Source organism: Solanum verrucosum, unplaced genomic scaffold, assembly GCF_900185275.1.
Source record: "Solanum verrucosum unplaced genomic scaffold, falcon-dt-bn FXZP01000099.1, whole genome shotgun sequence".
Taxonomy (NCBI): Eukaryota; Viridiplantae; Streptophyta; class Magnoliopsida; order Solanales; family Solanaceae; genus Solanum; species Solanum verrucosum.
Genome location: NW_026020338.1, coordinates 276,650 through 299,043, shown reverse-complemented (window position 1 = coordinate 299,043; position 22,394 = coordinate 276,650). Strand labels below are relative to the sequence as shown.

At 34.2% G+C, this 22,394-nt stretch overlaps 1 protein-coding gene and 2 pseudogenes across 1 annotated transcript; all 3 read left to right on the top strand.

Moving 5' to 3' along the window:
- Positions 1-22,394, top strand: part of LOC125836870 (TMV resistance protein N-like) — a 170,749-nt pseudogene that overhangs the window by 104,817 nt on the left and 43,538 nt on the right.
- On the top strand, positions 10,081-16,173 carry LOC125836932 (TMV resistance protein N-like). The gene is made up of 8 exons (XM_049516082.1): positions 10,081-10,586; positions 10,752-11,829; positions 12,246-12,518; positions 12,763-14,196; positions 14,913-14,974; positions 15,372-15,519; positions 15,802-15,885; positions 16,000-16,173. Exons 1-8 carry the CDS (start codon positions 10,081-10,083, stop codon positions 16,171-16,173), a joined length of 3,759 nt encoding a protein of 1,252 aa, XP_049372039.1.
- Positions 17,219-21,671, top strand: LOC125836931 (TMV resistance protein N-like; annotated as a pseudogene).

The window sequence follows — 22,394 nt, the reverse complement described above, 5'->3', positions numbered from 1 at the left end:
ATTGATTTGGGCGAGGATTTTCTTGATGAAAATGAGGAAGACAATATGCTTGATTTTGGCGAGGATTCTCTTGATGAAGATGATGAAGATATGCTGGACATGTGCTTTGATAGAGTGGCTAGGGAAGGAGATATATCACCTAGGCAACAAAGAAGTGGAAGCAACAGAAGCAAAAAGAAGACACGTGGAAGGCAACATAGTTGGGACGGTAAAATGACTGAGGAGTTTGTTCCAAGGCACCTACCGATGCGTCAGGCAAAGCAGAACCATTTGACAATATCAATAGGTTCAACAAGATCCAATAAATCCATAAAGAAAGTATGAATTATCAAGTGTTGTTGGATAGGTTTGAAGAAGAAGACAAGAGAAAAATACTTCAAGTTACTTTTGATGGGCAATCAATCTTTTTTAATTCATGTGTTTGCAATAGAAAGTTTGAGGCTGATAACTCAACTTTCTTCTTGATTGGCATATTTTTACATTATTTAAGCATCCTCATTTGTAATATCATCATGGAGTGTATTACAAACTCTGTGGTGATCAGAAAATACTTAGTTCTCTCTAGCTCTTATTTTCTTTATGCTTGTTAGGTAGTAGACACTTCATTAGGATTAGTAAGGTAAGGCCTAGCCCCCCTTGCTTGCACTTATCCCTATTGATATTTTTTATGTTTAATAAAAATAAAAAAATAAAAAAATAAAAATAAAATTAATCATTATTTTAAAAACTTTTTCCATTCAAAAATAACATTAATTCTCTACATGACCAATTAATCATATGTCGAGAATGTGGAGAAGATAGAAAGTTGAAAAAATTAATTTAATGTAGGCTAAATTCATTGGATTATATAAATTAAATAAACATAATTCTTTGGCAATTACAATGTTACCAAGAATTATTTAATAAATGTTTGCATTTTGAATAGCCACTACTATACATAATTAAAGATTGAATATGAAGGGTCGATTCTCATTATTATCTAGGAATCAGTTTTGAATTTAAAAGGTCATTATCTAATACTCCCTCTGTCCCAATTTATATGACTTACTTTCCTTTTTAGTCAGTCCCAAAAAGAATGATACATTTCCATATTAAGTAATAATTTCACTATAAAATGTCTATTTTACCCTTAATGAAATGATTTACAGCCACACAAATTTCTATCATTCATTTTGGACCACACGTTTTAAAAGTCTTCCATTCTTTCTTAAACTCCGTGCCGAGTCAAACTACCTCACATAAAATGGGACGGAGGGACTACTATTTAAGATGGATGCTAATCACATGAGATTGTATGAATTGCACAATTCAACATGAGAAGAAAAGAGAGTTGGAAACTGCAAATGAGGGATAACAAAAAAATGCTGGAGGAGCTGCTAATCAAGAAGAAGAAACAAAAGCAGCACAAAAAAGAAAAGTAGATTAAATATAGGTGTAGAAGAAACAGACTGTATGCTAATATGTTTGACGCCAACAATCAAGAAGAAGAAACAAAAGCAGCATAGAAAAGAAAAGTAGATTAAATATAGGTGTAGAAGAAACAAACTGTATGTTAATATGTTTGACGCCAACAATCAAGAAGAAGAAACAAAAGCAGCACAGAAAAGAAAAGTAGATTAAATATAGGTGTAGAAGAAACAGACTGTATGTTAATATGTTTGACGCCAACAATAAGAAAATTACTATTTGTTATTTATTCATCAGCACGTGGGAACTTCAAACTTGCTTTGCAATATATATCATTTACTCCTCACACTTGCTTTCTTTTTTCCATTACAAGATTTTTATCCTTTATAATTTATTTATTTCCGATTTTCATCAACTCGGTATAGTTGCAAACTTTATATTTAGTTATCGTGAGCCTTTGGAACAGTAACTATGAATTCAAATTTGTCTTTCTTCTTCTTCTTCTTGTATATTTTGATGTCATTTGTCTTTTAATATTTTGAACTTCCTTAAGTGAATTTTTTTAATTTTTTTTTGGGTATTATTCGCCCTTAAATTGCAAAAGGTTTGTTTAAAAGATACAAATATGACCGGACATTTTTGTCAACACAATACTTTGATGAATTGAGTAATAATATTTTCTTTTCTTTTTTGAGTAGAGAATGATAATATTCAAGAAAATTCAACAATCTTGATGAAAGCTTGCAAACAATAAATATACAAAATAGAAGTTTGTATCATAGATGACTTGCTTTATGGGTTACACAAAGCTTTTTATTGGTCATTAATGAGTTTAATATCTTGGATTTTAATTTTATTATGGAAAAGTATTAATTATAGATCAAAGAAAGTTTTAAGATATGTGTGCACCATTTAAAATTTAATAATGGGATATAAATTTATATTAAAATTCAGAAATTCACAAGTAGATTATCATTTTGATTTCAAAGTTTGATTACCATTTTGTCACTATTATAAATGTAATGACCCTAGAGGTCATTTTTGGAAATTTTCATAAAATGACCGTTTTACCCCTCCCGATAGTTGCCCCGAGTCCTAATTATTGTATTTTCGAAGTTGGTTTGAAGGAAAATTGATGAAAAGTTGAGTTTTTGGAAAGTTGAGTTTTTAAGAGTTAAAGTTTGGTTAAAAGTGCTATTTCGAGTCATTTGGAGTTTCGAGACTCGAATTGGATTTCCGTCGATTCCAGCAGTTTTAGAATGTCGAAACGGGTTTATGAGAATTTACGGAGTCGAATTTGGAGTTAAAACGAAGATTTGAGGTCCTAAGTTGCAAAAATTGTGAAATTTTGATCAAGAGTTGACTTTGGTCAACAAACGAGGTTTCGGTGCTCGAAATGGAATTCCGAGGGCACCATTGGATTCAGGGGGTGATTCTAAGTCTAGAATGAGTCTTGGTTGAATTTTAGAGGCCCCGAGTGCGTTTCGAGTTTTTGAGCCTAAAGTTAGTTTCTTGACGCCTTATCGGATACCGGGTCAAGGAGACCTCGAATTCAAATTCCGATGATTTCATTGAGTCCGAAATGTCATTTTCAAGCTAGTAGCATATTTGGTTTGTGTTCGGGAAGTGCCAAATGAGTTTTGGGTGAGCTTTTAAGCTTCTTGGATGCTTTGACACTATTTCAGCAAATTGTGGCAACTAAAGGGTTCATTATTAGTTTTAAAGGTCAAAAAATTATTCCGAAGGTTCTGAAAGTTTGAGCATGAATTATAGGACTTATCTGCAAATCTTGGTGCATTTTCGCTAACCCGAGATTGGACTTTTATCGCAAATAAGAAATAATTGTTTACCGAGTAGAAATGATATTTGACTGGGCAAACGAGCATGAAATTGAGCTCCGATTGAACGAGCAGGTCCGTATCATTATTTAAGACATTTACAAAAAAGAATCGGGTCATTTCACTATCATATGAGGAAATTACGGCTTTTTTAGTGAAAGATTAACTGCTGTTTTTCTGGTGCATAACAGCCATGTACTGTTATAAAATTCTCAGACTGTGTTCATTTGGTATTTTGAGCATATCGGGAGTTCTAGAGATCGGAATGGAGTGATTCTTACGGTTTTCTTCTTGAATTAATATTAGGGTTAGTATTCAATCTTCAATTTGACATTTTCTCATAATTTCCTTATCTGGTTTTTTTTTCCTATCCGTAAATCTCTTGGGAAAAATTGGGGTTTTATCGATTTGGACTCCCTTTTTGATGAAAAAGGTATATTTACGATCCTTATGTTATGGGTAAACTGATTTTAACATAAAATTATTGATTCATCGATTATTTTCATCATCTTAACCGTGTACAATTTGGACTTTCCCGGTAAAGTTAAAGTTTGATAAATTGAGAATTTCAAGGTCGATCTTAACTCCGTTTTTGATGAAATTTCATATTTGAACTTATCTAAGCATGGGTAAGATGTTTTTCAAGAGATATTTCATTTTCGAGTCGGGGTTTCGGATCCGAATATTTTAGGCTTCTTCAAGAACGTGGATTTTCCTTCAAATTGAGTTTGTGAATTGATTTCAACTCCGTTTTCAAATTGGTTTTCACCATTAGCTTCCAAATACTTTAAGGATCATTTTACATAAAAATTTTCCAGATTTGGATATCGTTTTCCGGTATGAGACTTTTGGACCGTTTTGCCCTTTTTCCCTAAATTTCTTGATTTTGGTGTCATTGGACTCAAATTATGATTGTGAATAATTGTTTGAATAGATTATCGTGATCCGGATTATACTCGGAAAGGAAAGTGCTCAAGTCAAGTAACTTTTGGAGTTCGTTTTAAGGCAAGTGGCTTCCAAACTTTGTAAAACTCTTAGACTACGCATGACTACTTTCCTAATTGTGTTGGGGAGTAATGGGGATTGATGATGAGTTTTATTTGTTGATTGAAATTGTTGTAAATGAAAGATGGGGAATAAAACGAGTTAAATGTGTTATATGTGACTTGAATTTGTTGAATAAGTCATGTGATAACTGATATTGAAGGGATAAAAGAGCATGAGTAGGCTATGATTGATACAGACATTGATGTTGAGACAAATGATGTGTAATACTATGATGTGGTCGTGATATGGTTGTGATTGAGACAGATGATGTGTAATACTATGATATGGCTGTGATATGGTTGTGATTGAGACAGGTGATGTGTAATACTATAATATGGTCGTGATATGGTTGTGATTGAGACATGTGATGTGTAATACTATGATGTGGTCGTGATATGGTTGTGATTGAGACAGGTGATGTGTAATACTATGATGTGGCCGTGATATGGTTGTGATTGAGACAGGTGATATGTAATACTATAATATGGTCGTGATATGGTTGTGATTGAGACAGGTGATGTGTAATACTATGATGTGGTCGTGAAATGGTTGTGATTGAGACAGATGATGTGTAATACTATGATGTGATCGTGATATGATTGTGATTGATGACATGTGCATATTCATTATTCATCCCATGTGTGAACTATCTGTTGCATGAGTTCTGAGACACTGATATGAGGATGGATGGATATGAGACACAGTTGAGACTAGCTCCGGCTAGAGATATATGAGATGGACTAGCTCCGGCTAGCGATTTGGATGCCGATGGGATCTGGTTCCGGCGGTGATACATGGTCCATGTGTGGCCCCCATGGATTCTGATTTGAGTATTCAGCCCGGACTGATTACGTCAACAGATGTGTATCGTAGGACAGACATGCATCACGACTACATGACATCATTATTGCATTTTGCATCGCATTTGCCTTATCTTTGTCTGTGATGTGTGGATTGTATCGGTTTACCCTTCTTATGTGGAATTTGATCTACTTGCTCTTATTTGTTGATCTGAGGTTGATGAGGATATACTGTTGGTTCTGGCTGTTGAATATGATCTGTTTAGTATAGGTTGGTTGGTTTGCTGCTAGTTTGAAGTTTCGGTGGTTCGGTTGGGATTGAAAGGAGTTGGTTGTAGCTGCTAGTTTTGCTTAGTTTAGAGTTACTTGCGAGTACCTGTGGTTTTCGGTACTCACCCTTGCTTCTACACAATTGTGTAGGTTGACAGCTCTCTCAGATTCGGCTTAGTATTTTCTTTAGCAGATTGAGCTTCGGGACATACTCGAGAGGTAGCGGTTCATTCCAGACGTGCCCTTGAGTTATCTTTACTTTCAGTTTTGTTCTATTCGAGAACTATACTCTGAGACTTGTATATTTTTATTCGAATTCTGTATTTAGAGGTTTGTACATGTGACAACCAAAATTTGGGTAGTGTTGAGTCTTAATTAAAGTCTTCCGCTTATTTATTATCTTTTATTCTCGTATTTCTACTTCTCTATCGTTGTGGTTGGGTTAGGCTGACGTGTCCGGTGGGAAATGGACACGTGCCATCACATCCGGATTTGGGGTGTGACAATAAATCAAAAAGTATACATATATATATATATATATAACTTTTTCCTGTTTATTTACTCTATTTTTTACTAAATAAAATAATAATGGTTCCATTTATCTCAAAATAAAGAGTACTCCACTCGCCATTATATCTGCCAACACGAGTACTTGACATTTTCAATAAGTTTTATCTAATAAATATTTGTATTCATAACCGACTTTTTATGTACTCTATAATTACAATATTTAATATGTATTAACCTCTCACAACAACAAATAATAATGTGTTGTGACATATTAAAAAAACTTTTATCCAGTTAAATACTTGATATATTAAAATATTACATAATTAAAATTGTTCAAGTGTACTTTTAAAATTCATTTGATAGCAATATTTCAGTATGATGTACCTTGAAATGATAATAATATTGATTGAATAGGTTCACCATTCATTGATTTGAGCTTGTATATTTTCTCTTCAACTACTATGCAAGTTATCGCACAATGATCATTTATACTAACCATCTTAAGGAAGACATGAATTGATCAAATTTCTATTTAATTTTTGTAAAATACTACTTTAATTCGACAACACGTACTTCTTAATATGTATGCAAATGTGGAAAGGTGGAGACTACAATTTCTTAAAAAGAAGAAAAATATAAGACAAGAAATATTTTGAAATCACAATTGACATTTAAATTGTGAGTTATGACATATTAAACAAAAGAAACTTTATCAAATTGAATACTTGATATATTATAAGAATTGCATAATTGAAGTTATTGGTTTGAGCTTGTATATTTCTCTTCAATTTTTGTGCACAACTTATCACACACTTATTATAATATTTTCAAAGTTCTTGTACTAATAGCATGAGATACACTAACAACATACATGTTAGAGTATGTATATATATATATATATATATATATATATATATATATCGCTATAACAACTCCACACAACTTAGCATGGGACACACGTGCAATGCACGTGTCCGGGACTAGTTTAAGAAAAAGGAACAACGGATAGTTGAAGTAAAAAACTCACGAAAAAATAATAAATAAGGTGTGCTTTGACCATTCATGAATTTAACATTTTACATAATGAAAAAACTCAAATATACCATCAAACTATAAAAAATGATCCATCCATATTATTCGTGATAAATTGGACTCACGTATATCACTATCGTTACAGCGTTACCCAATGTGTCCATTCATGCCACTATGTATTAACAAAATATATAACGGATTTACAAATACTAGGTAATTTACCCTCACTTCGCGCGGGCATAAATAATCTTTCTAAGCTTTAGAACAACCTTTCCAATAATTGATTATTATAAGAAAGAAGAAAAAAAGTAACTTTTAGAAGGTTTTAAGAACATTTCAACAGAAATTTAATGATTTGACATTATCACATATCTCAATAATTGTAAATATATAATGAATGATTGAAAGTATCTTGATATCTAATTATTTTTATCTTTTACATAATTGATCATAATATATGTTTGCTAATATAATTATCTTGTTAAAATTGAGTGATATTTTTATGTAGCAATGAAGCATCCCTTTTTTCTATTTTTTTGTAATGAAAAATATAGAATCTGATAATTTTATGGTTAGAAGACCATTAAAAAATGTACACCATAACAACATAAATAATTTTTTTTAGAGAAAGTCTACTTGTCTGAGGTCAAACGTTCAACACTTTTCATTATTGTTACTTTGTTGCTCTAACAAAATTTATTGAAGGAGAAAAATAAATTTGAAACAACAGCAAAATAATATTGTTGATCCTTTTAGAAATACATTCTTCATTAAACTGCTGCTCTGAAGGCCCTTCTAAATGTTTCATCAATGCAACTTTATGACTTTTTCAAAAATATGTATGTATAATTGTTGCATTACGAAAGTACAAGTAGATCAAAATGTTGGATTCTAGACTCATGTTAAAGAAATATTCTTGAACATGAAAAAATTAAAAATGGGTCTAACCTAGAAAACTCAAATGTTCAACAATGACTTGGGACATGAAGGCCAAAAAATCTATGTTAATAGACATATATTTTGTAGCTTCAGATATTAATTTTATTTATAGTAGGTTTTCTTTCATTTTTTTCAAATTAAGCTTGCCGAAAATAGTCATAACTCACACAAAAAATATTTAGAAGAGTCGAATGAGAAGGAAAAAAGAAAAACATTAAAAGGATGAACTTTGTCAAAGTGAGATCATATACAACACTTCAATCAATTTTCAATCCTTAAAGTACGCATAATACCCACTGATAAAATTTAGTAAAAATAGATAACTTACAATATAAAAGCCAAAAAATATGGGCATGCAAAGTTATTAACTCTCAAATGTTTTTTTAATGAACAAAACATCTTATCCTTATATGTGAAGGAATGACGTTGTTGATGAAGAAATTAGAGATTTTTTAATTGTACCTTCAACAATTCTAGTAGAGAAAACTTGCCCGAATAGTCAATTAACATTTGTTATTTAATCTGCACTAATAAATACTTATAACAATAACTTTGCAGAAACATAAACAACAAAGTTTAAAGGATGTACTCAAAAACAACAATTAATAATATAAGCATAAATTAATGACTGTAAAAAGTATACTAGGATCTGTATCAATAGAATGAAACAGAATAAAAAAATCGACCTCACAGTGTCCCCTTAAGGGAATTATTCCCCTTTAATACCCGAGGTTTAAGGGAATAGATCATTTCAGGATAGAACAATCTTATTCACCAGTATATTGATACAAAACCAATGGTGTCAGTGAGCCACTCAACAGGAGCAAAGTACACAAAATATTTAACTGTCCAAAAGAAGAAGAAGAAGTTCAAATTTTTCGTTGTTTTATAATGAGAGAAAATTCCTCTATTTATAGATAACAAAGGGTAGTGTGAACAAATGTTTATTGTGCCTTATCGGAAATGTCACAACCTTTTATAAAAGTCACAACTTTTCATAAAAATCGCAACTTTTCCTAAAAGTCACAACTTTTTTAAATTTTTTTTTTTTCAAATTTGATCATTGATGATGGCAAAAATTACAGCTTTGAGTTTGGCATCCCAAACTTTTACATGATCAAAGTGTAGTGGTACTATAGACAAGCTCTACTAATACGTAACACCAAAAAAAGTCCAAGTTATTGTGGAGTTTAACTGAACTTGATATGTTGAGCTTAAGCTATGGAGGCTCGTAGACCAGATAAGAAGGCTTTACTGGTTTCATTCTAAAAGTCATAACTTTTCATGAAAGAGGAAGACTAGTTTTGGAAATAAAATAAATTAAAAGGGAATCCTGATTTGTGGTGGCGCCACGTAGGTGGGCCTAGGGTTCTCTTTTATATAAACATATGATCAGAATTAGACACATAACCTCCTATTAAAGGTCCACGTCACTCACCACTCCCACCAAATAAAAACCCAACCCAATTAAATCAACCCGCCCCAAAATTAAACCCGACCCACTTCGCATTTAACTCAAAACCAGTCAGCCCACTTTGTCTTCTTCACTGCTCCGGCGAAGAGCTTCTAGCTGCGGTGAACCGGAGCAACTAGCAGCACAACACTCGTTAATGGGGTCGTGGATCATGTTCTTTTTAGGTTGGTGCTAACTTTTTTCTACTTGATTTTGTGCATACTCTTTTTTTGTATATAAATTTGTTTGATAATTGCTCTTGTTCAGTAAAATACCCCAAATTGAACTTGTTTCTGCTGTTAACTTAAAGTTAGCAAGGTTGAAGATGAATATTTTATAGAGTTTGAGTAAATTACACGGAAAATGTATTGGTTGGAAATGTTTATGAAAAATTTAGTTTAATTAAGGAAAGGACAAATCTCTTTCACTTTTTTCTTTCTCACTGACTTTCCCACTTCCTGTTATTAAAGTTGGGGTGGGTGTGGCTCAAGATGGATTCAATAATTCACATTCTACTTTAATTGTTCTCTTTATATGACATACATTCCCTTTTTTAATTAATTACATATGTTGATGATTCTTCTTTTCCAAAAAAAATAATAATTGATTCTTTTGTTTGAAGTCAAGTTGTAACATAATTTACAATTTCAAAATATACTTTTTTCATCCATAAATTAGTTTAAGGAGAGGACCATCTGATATGATTCACTATCTTTCATTTTCTTTCTATTACCACTGTTACAATTTGTGTTTCCTTTTTCCTTTCAGACGTTTAATTGAATCCATGTCATCTTCTTCCTCTTTTACGAGTAATTCACAGTACTGTCCTCGATGGAAGTATGATGTCTTTCTTAGTTTTAGAGGTGCAGACACTCGGAGAACATTTATGGGTCACTTGTACGAAGGTTTGAAAAACAGGGGGATATTCACTTTTCAAGATGATAAAAGGCTGGAGCATGGAGATTCCATCTCAGAAGAACTCGTGAAAGCTATAGAAGAGTCTCAAGTTGCCCTTGTTGTTTTCTCAAAGAATTATGCTACGTCAGGGTGGTGCTTGAATGAACTAGTGAAGATTATGGATTGCAAGACTCAATATGGACAAACAGTCATACCGATCTTCTATGATGTGGATCCATCACATGTTCGATACCAAAGTGAGAGCTTTGCAGAAGCATTTGCCAAACATGAATCGAGGTATAAGGATGATGTTGAAGGAATGCACAAGGTGAAAAGATGGAGGATTGCTCTAAGTGATGCCGCAGATCTAAAAGGTTGTGATATCCGCCAAGGGTGAGTAAACAATTTATTATATCTCTATTTTAGACATCAAAAATGTTTTATTTTATAATTTCTGGAAAATAGAAAGACAGTTGATTTACATTCATTTATCATCCAGAAGATATTGTAGTTCTTATCACTTCAACAAAATTACTTAATAACTTCTTATTTGTGTAGGATCGAATCAGAGAATATTCAGCAGATTGTCAACCAAATATCTTCCAAATTATGTAAGATTTCTTTATCTTATTTACAAGATATTGTGGGAATAGATACTCATTTAGAGAAAGTAAATTCCCTACTAAAGATGGAAATCAATGATGTTCGGATTGTGGGAATCTGGGGAATGGGGGGAGTCGGTAAAACGACAATAGTAAGAGCAATTTTTGATATGCTCTCACCTCAATTTGATGGTGCTTGTTTCCTTGCGGATATCAAAGAAACTAAAGAAATGCACTCTCTGCAAAATATCCTTCTCTCTGAACTGCTAAGGAAAAAAGAAGAATATGTGAATAATAAGGTGGATGGGAAGCACTTGATGGCTCGTAGACTTCGTTTTAAGAAGGTCTTAGTTGTGCTTGATGACATAAATCACAGAGACCATTTGGATAACCTAGCAGGGGACCTTGATTGGTTTGGCAAAGGCAGTAGGATTATTGCAACCACAAGGGACAAACATTTGATAGGGAAGAATGATGTAGTATATGAAGTGACTACACTAGTTGATCATCAAGCTATTCAATTGTTCAATCAACATGCTTTCAAGGACGAAGTTCCAGACAAGTCATTTGAGAAGCTAACGTTGGAGGTGGTAGGTCATGCGAATGGACTTCCTTTAGCCCTAAAAGTGTGGGGTTCTTTCTTACACAATAGGGACATAACTGCATGGAGAAGTGCTATAGAGCAAATGAAAATGAACTCTAAATCAGAAATCGTTGAAAAGCTCAAAATTAGCTATGATGGACTGGAGACCATACAACGAGATGTATTTCTACATATAGCATGCTTCTTACGAGGGCAAACAAAAGAGTACATCATGCAAATTCTTGAGAGTTGTTATGCTGGAGCAGGTATTGAATTGAGCGTCCTTATTGACAAATCTCTTGTGTTCATCTCTGACGATGATACAATTCAAATGCATGACTTAATACAAGATATGGGTAAATATATAGTAAAACTGCAACAGGATGATCCCAGTGAATATAGCAGACTATGGGATCCTAATGATTTCGAAGAAGTGATGGTGAACAATACAGTAAGTAGACTAAACAATGCAATAATATTCAATTTATGGTTTTCATATACCAATATTCATTTACCTTATGTTATTATATCATGAATTAGTCTAGTAGCCGCTTAAATATTTAATCCAACTTTCATTCTTTGGATTAATTTGAAATTTGTACGATATTTTGTACATAATAACTCAATCAGTAAAAGTATAAGTTAATATTATCTAGCTTTTTATCCTTAGTAACCTTTTAATGATGAATATCCTCAAACGGAAAAATACAAAATATTTTTAGTGGTGCTAGCTCTTTAATTAAGAACTTCAAGTGCAATAATAATTAGTAATATAAAACATGACAAAATTTGGCATTGCAGGGAGTGAGAAAGTAGTCCTACTAGCATTAGATGTTTTTCTTTATAGACTAATGATCCTTTTATCAGGGAACCAAGGCAACGGAAGCAATCTGGTTACACGGAATTCAACATCTATGCTTTAGCAAAAAAGCCATGAAAAATATGAAAAGGCTTAAAATATTACGAATTGGGAATTTTCGTACAAATGATGACTCTATTGAGTACCTGCCCAACAGCTTGCATTGGTTTGATTGTGATGGATATCCTTGGGAATCATTGCCAAAAACTTTTGAACCCAAAAGACTTGTTCATCTTAGGCTTTCGTGGAGTTGGTTGAGTCATTTATGGACTGAAATAAAGGTACAATAGTTGACCTTCAATTTTAGTCAAACATATCCCTTTTGGAAGCTAATTTTTCATTTTGTTTTTCTTTACAATCATGTGCCTGAAATTATACCTTTTAGTTAAAATTATACTTTTATTTAGTTTCTGAACACATAATTTCAATGTGGTTACTCATTTTTGGTTAAGGGAGTAATTAAACACAAGATATTATACTGCTCAGGTTTGCCTATCTCATTTCTGTGTTCTGAATACATAACAGCATTTGCCATCTCTACGGACGCTAGATCTTAGCTATTCTTATAACCTTATGCGAACACCAGATTTCACTGGGATGCCAAATTTGGAGGATTTGGATCTGATGGAATGTACGAGTCTTGAAGAGGTTCACCATTCCCTGGAGTATTGCGGAAAACTCATTCGATTAAATTTGAACGAGTGTGTAAGCCTTGTGAAGTTTCCATGTGTTAACATGGAATCTCTTGAATATCTGGATCTAGATAGTTGCTCTGGTTTAGAGAAATTTCCAGATATCGTTGGAAGAATGAAGCTGGAGTTAGATAAGCACCAAACTCAGAGTACCGTGCTGTATTTGACTGGTTTAAAAAGCCTTGTAGCTCTTCCAAGCAGCATTTGTAAGTTCAAAGGTTTGGTGAAACTATATGTGTGGGGGTGCTCAAAACTTGAAAGTTTGCCAGAAGAGATAGGTGATTTAGAAAACTTGGAGGAGCTTGATGCCAAATGGACTCTAATTTCACGTCCTCCATCTTCCATCGTCCGCTTGAACAAGCTTAAATTATTGATATTCGCAAAACATAAATCAGAAGATGGAGTGTTCTTTGTATTCCCTCACGTGAATGAAGGGTTACGCTCATTGGAAATTCTGGATCTCAGTTACTGCAATTTAATAGATGGAGGACTTCCGGAAGACGTTGGATGCTTGCACTCATTGAAAGAGTTGACCCTCAGTGGAAATAATTTTGAGCATTTGCCTCGAAGCATTGCCCAACTTGGTTCTCTTCAAACCTTGGACTTATCACATTGCAACAGGCTTACACAGCTGCCAGAATTTCCACAACAATTAGATACAATAAATGCAGATTGGAGCAATGATTCTTTCTGTAATTCGTTGTTTCAGAATATCTCCTCATTGCAGCATGCCATCTGTGCTTCAGATTCCTTGTCACTAAGAGTGTTTATGAGTTGGGCGAAGAATATCCCAGGTTGGTTTCTCCATCAGGCAATGGGTGCAAGTGTATCAGTCGCATTGCCTGAGAATTGGTATGTATCAGATAACTTCTTGGGATTTTCTGTATGTTACTTGGGCAAATTAATTGACATCACAGCTCATTTGATTCCCTTATGTGATGATGGGATGTCGTCGATGACCCAGGAATTTTCCTTATCCAACCATTCAGAATATACTGATGAAGATACTATTCATTTTTTGTTGGTACCTCTTGGTGGCTTGTGGGATGCATCTAAAGCAAATGGAAAAACACCAAATGACTATGGGTGCATTAGGTTATATTCCCCTCAAGAAAGGAATGATTTTGGAGAAATAAATGATTTTGGAGAAATAAATGATTTTGGAGTTCGTTTGTTGTATAAAGATGAAGCTGAGCTTCACATTGGGATAAGGAGGAGCAGATATGAAGAGGCCAGTAGCTCCTCTTCTAAGAAACAAAGGTCACAAGTACAAGTGCCACTCTTGCCGCTCTTTCCCACAAGCTCGGGATTATAGATTAAATATAGGTATATACCTCATGAAATTGTGTTCTCTACTTTTGGGATACTGCCTATGAAGGGATGTTTTTCTGAGAAACAACTTGGGTATGCAAAAATTCACTCTTTTTATATTTCATTTCGAAATATAATCATGTTTTCCATTTTCTGACAAATAGATAAATTGCAGATGAATGGCAAGATAACTTAGTCAAAACAGGTGGATAAAAGAAGCTTCGGAATCCAATGTAGCTCCAACGCTCGAGCTCAAATAATTTCTCCCCAACCAACTAGTTCTACTGAAGAAGTGTAGTCTCCGTTGATATCTACTGTCAAATGTTACATGATGGAAGCAGGAGTTAAATACTGAAAATGGTCAATCCAGCATGCGGATGTAGTTCAGAGGATGGAGTTTAGAGCAACTCCAGTTTTTAAGGGAACAGAAGAGGTAGTCATAGGAGTTATTTTATGTTTGTTTGTAAAAGCTAACTAAGGTGGAAACAACAAGTGAGGTTTGCTGATAGGATACCATAAGAGAGAGGGAAACAAGTATGTGACGTTGGATTAGGCCACATAAATCCTTGTTGTGTGATTCAATCTAGTTCAGCAGCTCATAAGCTTTTATTATATGTTTTCTTTACTTGTATTTATGCTGTTTTTTATCTGACAAAATCAATGTATATGAAGGTCTTGAGATACGTTGGAGTTGTCGAGCTGCAAAGATACAATAAAGAGTGCACAACTCTCAGGTCGGGGTGATGAGGTGAAGTTGCAGTTAGTCCTTCTCTTATTTCCATGAGAGCATGCCTTTAAAGTTAAAGAGTTCCCAAATACAGAAAAACGTCGTATAACCAACAAGAGTCTTTGTATTAACTTGTCTATTACATGAGATAATTGACAGCATATCCACTTTATGTGGTAGAGATAACGATTCATGACGTTTTTGATTTCTTTCAAAACATTGAATGCTAGATTTTTAAGCCCTTTGCTCAAAAAGATGAAATGCACTACTACTTCATGTTAGACATGTTCTGATCGTTTTGGATTAGGAATATGCGATTACCTGTTGTCTTATTAACATCTATATTTTGATTACTTATAAGTGGTTGTAACAAGTTTTATTCTGGTTCTGGATTGCTTATACAGAGCAGACCGGGAAACAGAGAACAAAACCGGTGATTCTGCCTGTGAACAGAACAACTCGACTCTTGGGCCGAGAGAGAGATTCATGAAAGAACTTGGGTATGCAATAACCGATATAAATTTTGATGCTCTCTCAAAGAGGCAGCATGGAGTGAGACAGTGACTGAAGCTGGAGTAGCTAACAAGTTCTTATTATATATTTTATCTGACAAAAATTTATGTATATGAAGGTCTTGAATATCACTAGAGTCGTGGATGTTGTCAACAAAGAAGGGATTCATCGAGCTGCAACGATACAGTAAGGAGTACACAGCTCTCAGTATTTAATTACATTTAACTACTGAAATTTAAGGAGCTGTCTGTCTGTTGTCTAGCTTGTTGACTTCAATCTTTTTGAAAGCAATAAGTAACGTCTATGTTTTACTGTATGCAGTGCAAACTTGGAGTTTCGCGTAACACTGCATATGAAGGGCACATATTACCTCTGCCTGAGAAAGAGATTCGCAAAAGAACTTGTGTATGCAATAATCCGTTCTCTTATATATTAGTAAAGGTAACACGACACCTCTCTTACACCAGAATACCATCTTAGCATTTGCTAATGAGTTGCCTGTCCAAAATCCAATTGCAGATGAGCATTGGAACTATTAGTAAGTCGCCTCACATCACAAAGCTAACGGAGCAAAGGGAACTATTTCCAGGAATCAAACGTATTCCACTGGAGTCGGAGTTGGAGCTAGAGTTGTGTGAATTAGAATCAAAGTTGTCAAAAGAGATGAACATGCATAGCTTTTGCTTATCATAAACATTGAATTGTGATATTGAATTTTCTCTTCTTTTTTTTAATTATTCATCTTGCTGGCAAAAGGAACTAAATCACCTTTCGTTTTTTTTTTTAATAGCAAATTTACCGCTAGACAGAGTGTCTAGCAGTTTTTATTAAAAATAAAAAGATATTAATAAGAATAAGTACAAGTAAGGGAGGCTAGACATTACCTTACCAATCCTAATAAGATATTGCCTCAGATAAAATTTTTACTTGAAAAATCATATCAATTTTATTAATATCTATTAAAACTCGCTTTAGGATCAAAACATTTCTTAGTCGAAAATAATCTAAATAGAATGACATAAAATGAAACTTTATCTAACAAATTGGTGTCTGTACTTGTGGAGCAATAAATTCCATGGCTGAGTTAGGAGTTTAGCGAAGGGTGTTCAAATATTCTTCTCAATTATGCTAAGGGTGTAAAAAATTAAATATACACTAAAAAAATTAAATATACACTTATAATAACTAATATTTAATCTCTATATACCACATAAAAGGAAAGATATATTCTTTTTTATGCGGACTAAAAAACAAAAAAATAAAACAAAAAATTTGAAACAAAATGAGTATTTTCTATTTGAATTTTAAATAGAATTACAAGGTAACCAAATTTCTTCTTTTCTATTCATAATTGATTCTTTTCATGTTTTTGAAGAAGAAGCAAAATAGAATATTTGTTACTCTTTAGGTAAATTACCTTGTAATTCTCTTCCGAAAGAAAATTGTCTAGTGCTCCAACTTGCAATGTTGGTCATAAATAATGTCTACCAGACGCGTTCGAAAAAACCGAGTAATTTTGCAGCTTTCTTTGCAGCTTGACAACTTCCATTGTGTTCATATTACTTTGGACCACATAGCAATAATTCAATACAGTTGGAGTAGACCCCATCTTCCTGGAAACTTTTCATATTTGTTGTCCTATATATATATATAATAATTTTGCCCCAAATGTCATCAATTCTATCTATCCACACAATTTTTATCTTTCTTCTCAAATTTCAACAAATTAACCAAATCCATGGCATCTTCTTCTTCTTTTGCAAGTGATTCACAATACTGTCCTCGATGGAAGTACGATGTTTTTCTAAGTTTTAGAGGTGCCGATACACAGAGAACATTTACGGGTCACTTGTACGAAGGTTTGAAAAGCAGAGGAATATTCACCTTTCTAGATGATAAAAGGCTAGAGGATGGCGATTCCATCTCAGAAGAACTCTTGAAAGCTATTGAAGAGTCTCAAGTTGCACTCATTGTTTTCTCAAGAAATTATGCTACATCGAGGTGGTGCTTGAATGAAATAGTGAAGATCATGGAATGCAAGGGGGAAGAAAATAGACAAACAGTCATACCGATCTTCTATGATGTGGATCCATCACATGTTCGATACCAAAGTGAGAGCTTTGCAGAAGCATTTGCCAAACACGAATCGAGGTATAAGGATGATGTTGAGGGGATGCAGAAGGTGCAAGGATGGAGAACTGCTCTAACAGCTGCTGCAAATCTAAAAGGATATGATATTGGTGACGGGTGAGTTGAAAACACATAATATGTTTCTATTACCCCGAGTTACAATGTTTCCTATTTAATACGCTCCTGAACATTAAAAATATGAAAATACTTTCTAATACTTGACTTTCTCACATTGTCAACAATCAATCTCTTATTTACGTAGGATTGAATCAGAGAAAATTCAACAGATTGTCGATCACATCTCTTCGACATTTTGCAAGAGTGCTCGTTATTTATCTTATTTGCAAGATGTTGTGGGAATAAATGCTCATTTAGAGGAACTAAAATCCCTACTTCAAATAGAAACCAATAATGTTCGGACAGTAGGGATCTGGGGAATAGGCGGAGTTGGTAAAACGACGATAGCAAAAGCCATCTTTGATACTCTATGTCATCAATTTCAAGCAGCTTGTTTTCTTGTCGATGTTAAAGAAAATGCAAGAAAGAATCAACTGTATTCCTTACAAAATACCCTTCTCTCTGAACTGTTAAGAAAAAAAAGTGATTGCGTCAATAATAAGTATGATGGGAAGTGCGTGATTCCGAACAGACTTTCTTCAATGAAGGTGTTGATTGTGCTTGATAACACTGATGAAAGAGATCATTTGGAGTATTTAGCAGGTGTTGGTTGGTTCGGTAATGGCAGCAGAGTTATTGTAACAACTAGAAACAGACAATTGATAGAGAAGGATGCTGCAATATACGAAGTGCCTACGCTACCTGATGATGAAGCTATGCAATTGTTCAATCAACATGCTTTCAAAAAAGAAGTTCCAGATGAGTGTTTTAAGAAGTTCTCGTTGGAGGTAGTAAATCACGCTAAAGGCCTTCCTTTAGCCCTCAAGGTGTGGGGTTCTTTGCTGCACAAGAAAGGCCTAACTCGGTGGACAAGAACTGTAGACCAAATAAAGAGAAAGTCTAATTCAGAAATTGTTGAAAAACTCAAAATAAGTTATGATGGATTGGAGCCCGAAGAGCAAAAGATATTTCTAGATATCGCATGTTTCTTCTTAGGAGATGATAGAGAAGAAGTCATGCGAATTGTTGAGAGCTATGAATCTGGAGCTGAATTCATATTGGATGTCCTAATTGACAAATCCCTTGTGTTCATCTCTAAATATGAAAGAATTGAAATGCATGACTTGATTGAAGATATGGGCAAATACATAGTGAAAATGCAAAAAGATTCCGGAAAACCAGCTAGTAGAATATGGAATGTTGAAGATTTCGAAGATGTGATGATGGACAATATGGTAAGCTAAACAATGCAATAGTCATTTAAAATATTATATAAAAATTCATATTTCAAATATATGTTCCTCTAGCTTCATATACTGACGCACAATTCAATTAAGTTGTTTCAAATCCACACTACCTAGTTTGTTTATCTCATGTTAATAAGTTATGAATTACTGTTTTGTTTTATCATAGCATGAAAATCTTTTTACATTGAGTCTAATAAACTTCTCAAATTATTGTTTTGTTTTATCATAGCATGAATTGAGTCTAATAACGCAAAGCATTTCTCTTAAGCGACATATTTCTTAAGAAATACTTAACTAATATTGTACCTTAATCTTTTTTAACGGTACTTGCTCTTCAAGATCTTGAAGTGAATAAGTACAAAATATATCGAAAATTTGCACGCAAGGCGTAAGAAAGTAGTGATATTGATTAGCGGATTTTATACTGAAGTTATAATTTGTCTCATGATTTTTTTACTAGGGGACCATGGCAGTGGAAGCAATCTTCTTTACTTATTTTGGAAAACTAAGGTTTAATAAAGAGGCAATGAAAAATATGAAAATGCTTAGGATATTATGCATGTGTAATAAGGACGAAAAAAATAAGACGACCTACTCATTTTCATCGGACTCCAATTGCCATGATGACTCCATTGAGTACCTTTCCAACAACTTGCGTTGGTTTGTCTGGCATGATTATCCTTGGAAGTTATTGCCAGAAAATTTTAATCCCAGAAGGCTTGTTGATCTTGATCTCCAGCGGAGTTCATTGCATTATTTATGGAATGAAACAAAGGTATCATTCTATTTCAGATACTTTCTATTTTGTCTTGTCCTAGAATTATATATGATTCTTGTGTTTAAATAAAATAAATTGCATTTCCAACCTCTGCATCTAAAGACGAAACAAAAAGAAATATGTTGGCGCAACTTTTCTCATCGGCCATTGTTTTCATTACACTCACGCGCCTAAAAAGGTGTTTCACATTCTTTTCTACACCAACGTCCAGGGGTAAATGAGAACAGATAATCATAAGTTTTCATCAAATAGAACATGCTAAGATTAAGGTCTTCTTTTAAATATTTTACCTTTTATTTATAATAAAAAATAATAAAACATGAATTTTATCTAGTTTCTGAGCATGTAATTTCCATATAAAGTAAAATCAAACAATTTCTCATTTCACACGTTTGCTACTTTAGGATCATTCTTCATCATGCTTTCTGTGTTTTGAATAGCAGCAATTTCAGTCGCTACGAGGAATATATCTAAGCGGCTCTAAAAGCCTGAAGAGAACACCAGATTTTGAGGGGATGCCAAATTTGGAGTATTTGGATCTAAAGGAATGTACGAGTCTTGAAGAAGTTCATCATTCCCTCAAGTATTGCAAAAATCTCACTGAGTTAAATTTGTGGGGGTGTGAAAGCCTTGAGAGGTTTCCATATGTTAATGTGGAATCTCTTGAATCTTTGAATCTAGATTACTGCAGTAGTTTAGAGAAATTTCCAGAAATCCTCGGAATAATGAAGCCGGAGTTAAAGATTATTATGTCATGCTCTGGGATAAGGGAACTGCCATTATCTTACTTTGACCTCCAACCTCATCTTACAGAGCTAGATTTGAGGGGCATGGATGACCTTGTATCTCTTCTGAGCAGCATTTGTAAGTTGAAAGGTTTGGTGAGGCTATATGTGTCTGAGTGCTCAAAACTTGGAAGCTTGCCAGAAGAGATAGGTGAATTAGAAAACTTGGAGGAGCTTCATGCCTCATGGACTCTCATCTCACAACCTCCGTCCTCCATCGTCCGGTTGAACAGGCTTAAATCATTGACTTTTGAAAAAGATAAATCAGAAGATACAGCGAACTTTGTGTTCCCTCCGGTGAGTGAAGGGTTAGGCTCATTGGAACTACTGGATCTCAGTTACTGCAATCTAATAGATGGAGGACTTCCAGAAGACATTGGATCCTTATCCTCTTTGAAAGAGTTGCATCTCAGTGGAAATAAATTTGAGCATTTGCCTCGTAGCATAGCCCAACTTGGTGCTCTTGAATACTTGGACTTATCAGATTGCGAGAGACTTACACAGCTGCCAGAATTTCCACAGCAATTAGACACAATAGGTGCAGATTGGAGCAATGATTTGATCTGTAATATGTTGTTTCAGAATATCTCATTATTGCAGCATGACATCTCTGTTTCAGATTCCTTGTCACTAAGAGTGATTACGAGTTGGGAGCAGAATATTCCAAGTTGGTTCCACCATCAGGGAATGGATACAAGTGTATCAGTCGCATTGCCGGAGAATTGGTATGTATCGGATAAGTTGTTGGGATTTGCTGTATGTTACTTTGGCAAATTAATTGATTGCATCACAGCTCAATTGATTCCCTTATGTGATGATGGGATGTCGTCAATGACCCAAAAACTTTCCTTTTCCAACCATTCAGAATATCTTCCAGCATTTGCTATTAATTTTTTCTTGATACCTCTTGCTGACTTATGGGATGCATGTAATGCAAATGGAAAAACACCAAATGACTATGGGTGCATTAGTTTAATTTTTTGAGAAGAGAAGAAATTTGGAGTTCGTTTGTTGTATGAACCTGACCGTTTCATTGGGATTAGGAGGAGCAGATATGAAGAAGAGGCCACTTGCTCCTCTTCTAAGAAACAGAGGCAACTCTTGCAGCTCTTTCCCACAAGCCCGGGATTATAGATTAAATATTGGTAATGAAGCGTAGTTTCCGTTGATATCTACCGTAAAATGTTACATTTTTTTTTTCTATTTTAATAAGTGCAAGAAACACATTTTATTAATCATCTCTGAAATTAATGTAATCTAAGCAAAGAAACACTGCTACATAATTGAACCCCCCCCCCCCCCCCTCCCCAATTAATATTCTCATTTCTTGTTCAATGTATTGCCAACGTCGAGCACAAAACGATACTTCACATCCGATTTCAGAAGACGTTCCAACGCTGTGTTCACATAGTCCAGTGGCACAACTTCAATATCTAGTGTTATGTTATGCTTTGCCGCAAAATCCAACATTTCTTGAGTCTCTTTCATCCCTCCTATGATTTGACCGTGTTTCCATAAGTAGTGGAAACACGGGCAAATCCACCGTTTTCTTTGGTGCACCAACCATGACAAGATTTCAATAACATAAACAATGCAAGAATTCAAATGTAGTCTCTATTGATGCATGTCTACTGTCAAATTTACACATTAGAATTAGTTTGTGATTCTGAAAATGGTTAATCTATTAGTGTGTGATCGGTCGGATGCTGAAGTATTCTATGACATCTTGCGACTTGCATCATATTGTTATGAATGGGCCTAGACCAGTATTGGCAAAGCAGCTCAACACCGGATTAAGTGGCTATGTGTGGGATCCGGGTTGATAAATAGAGACTTGTGAGAGCAAAATAGGTTTAT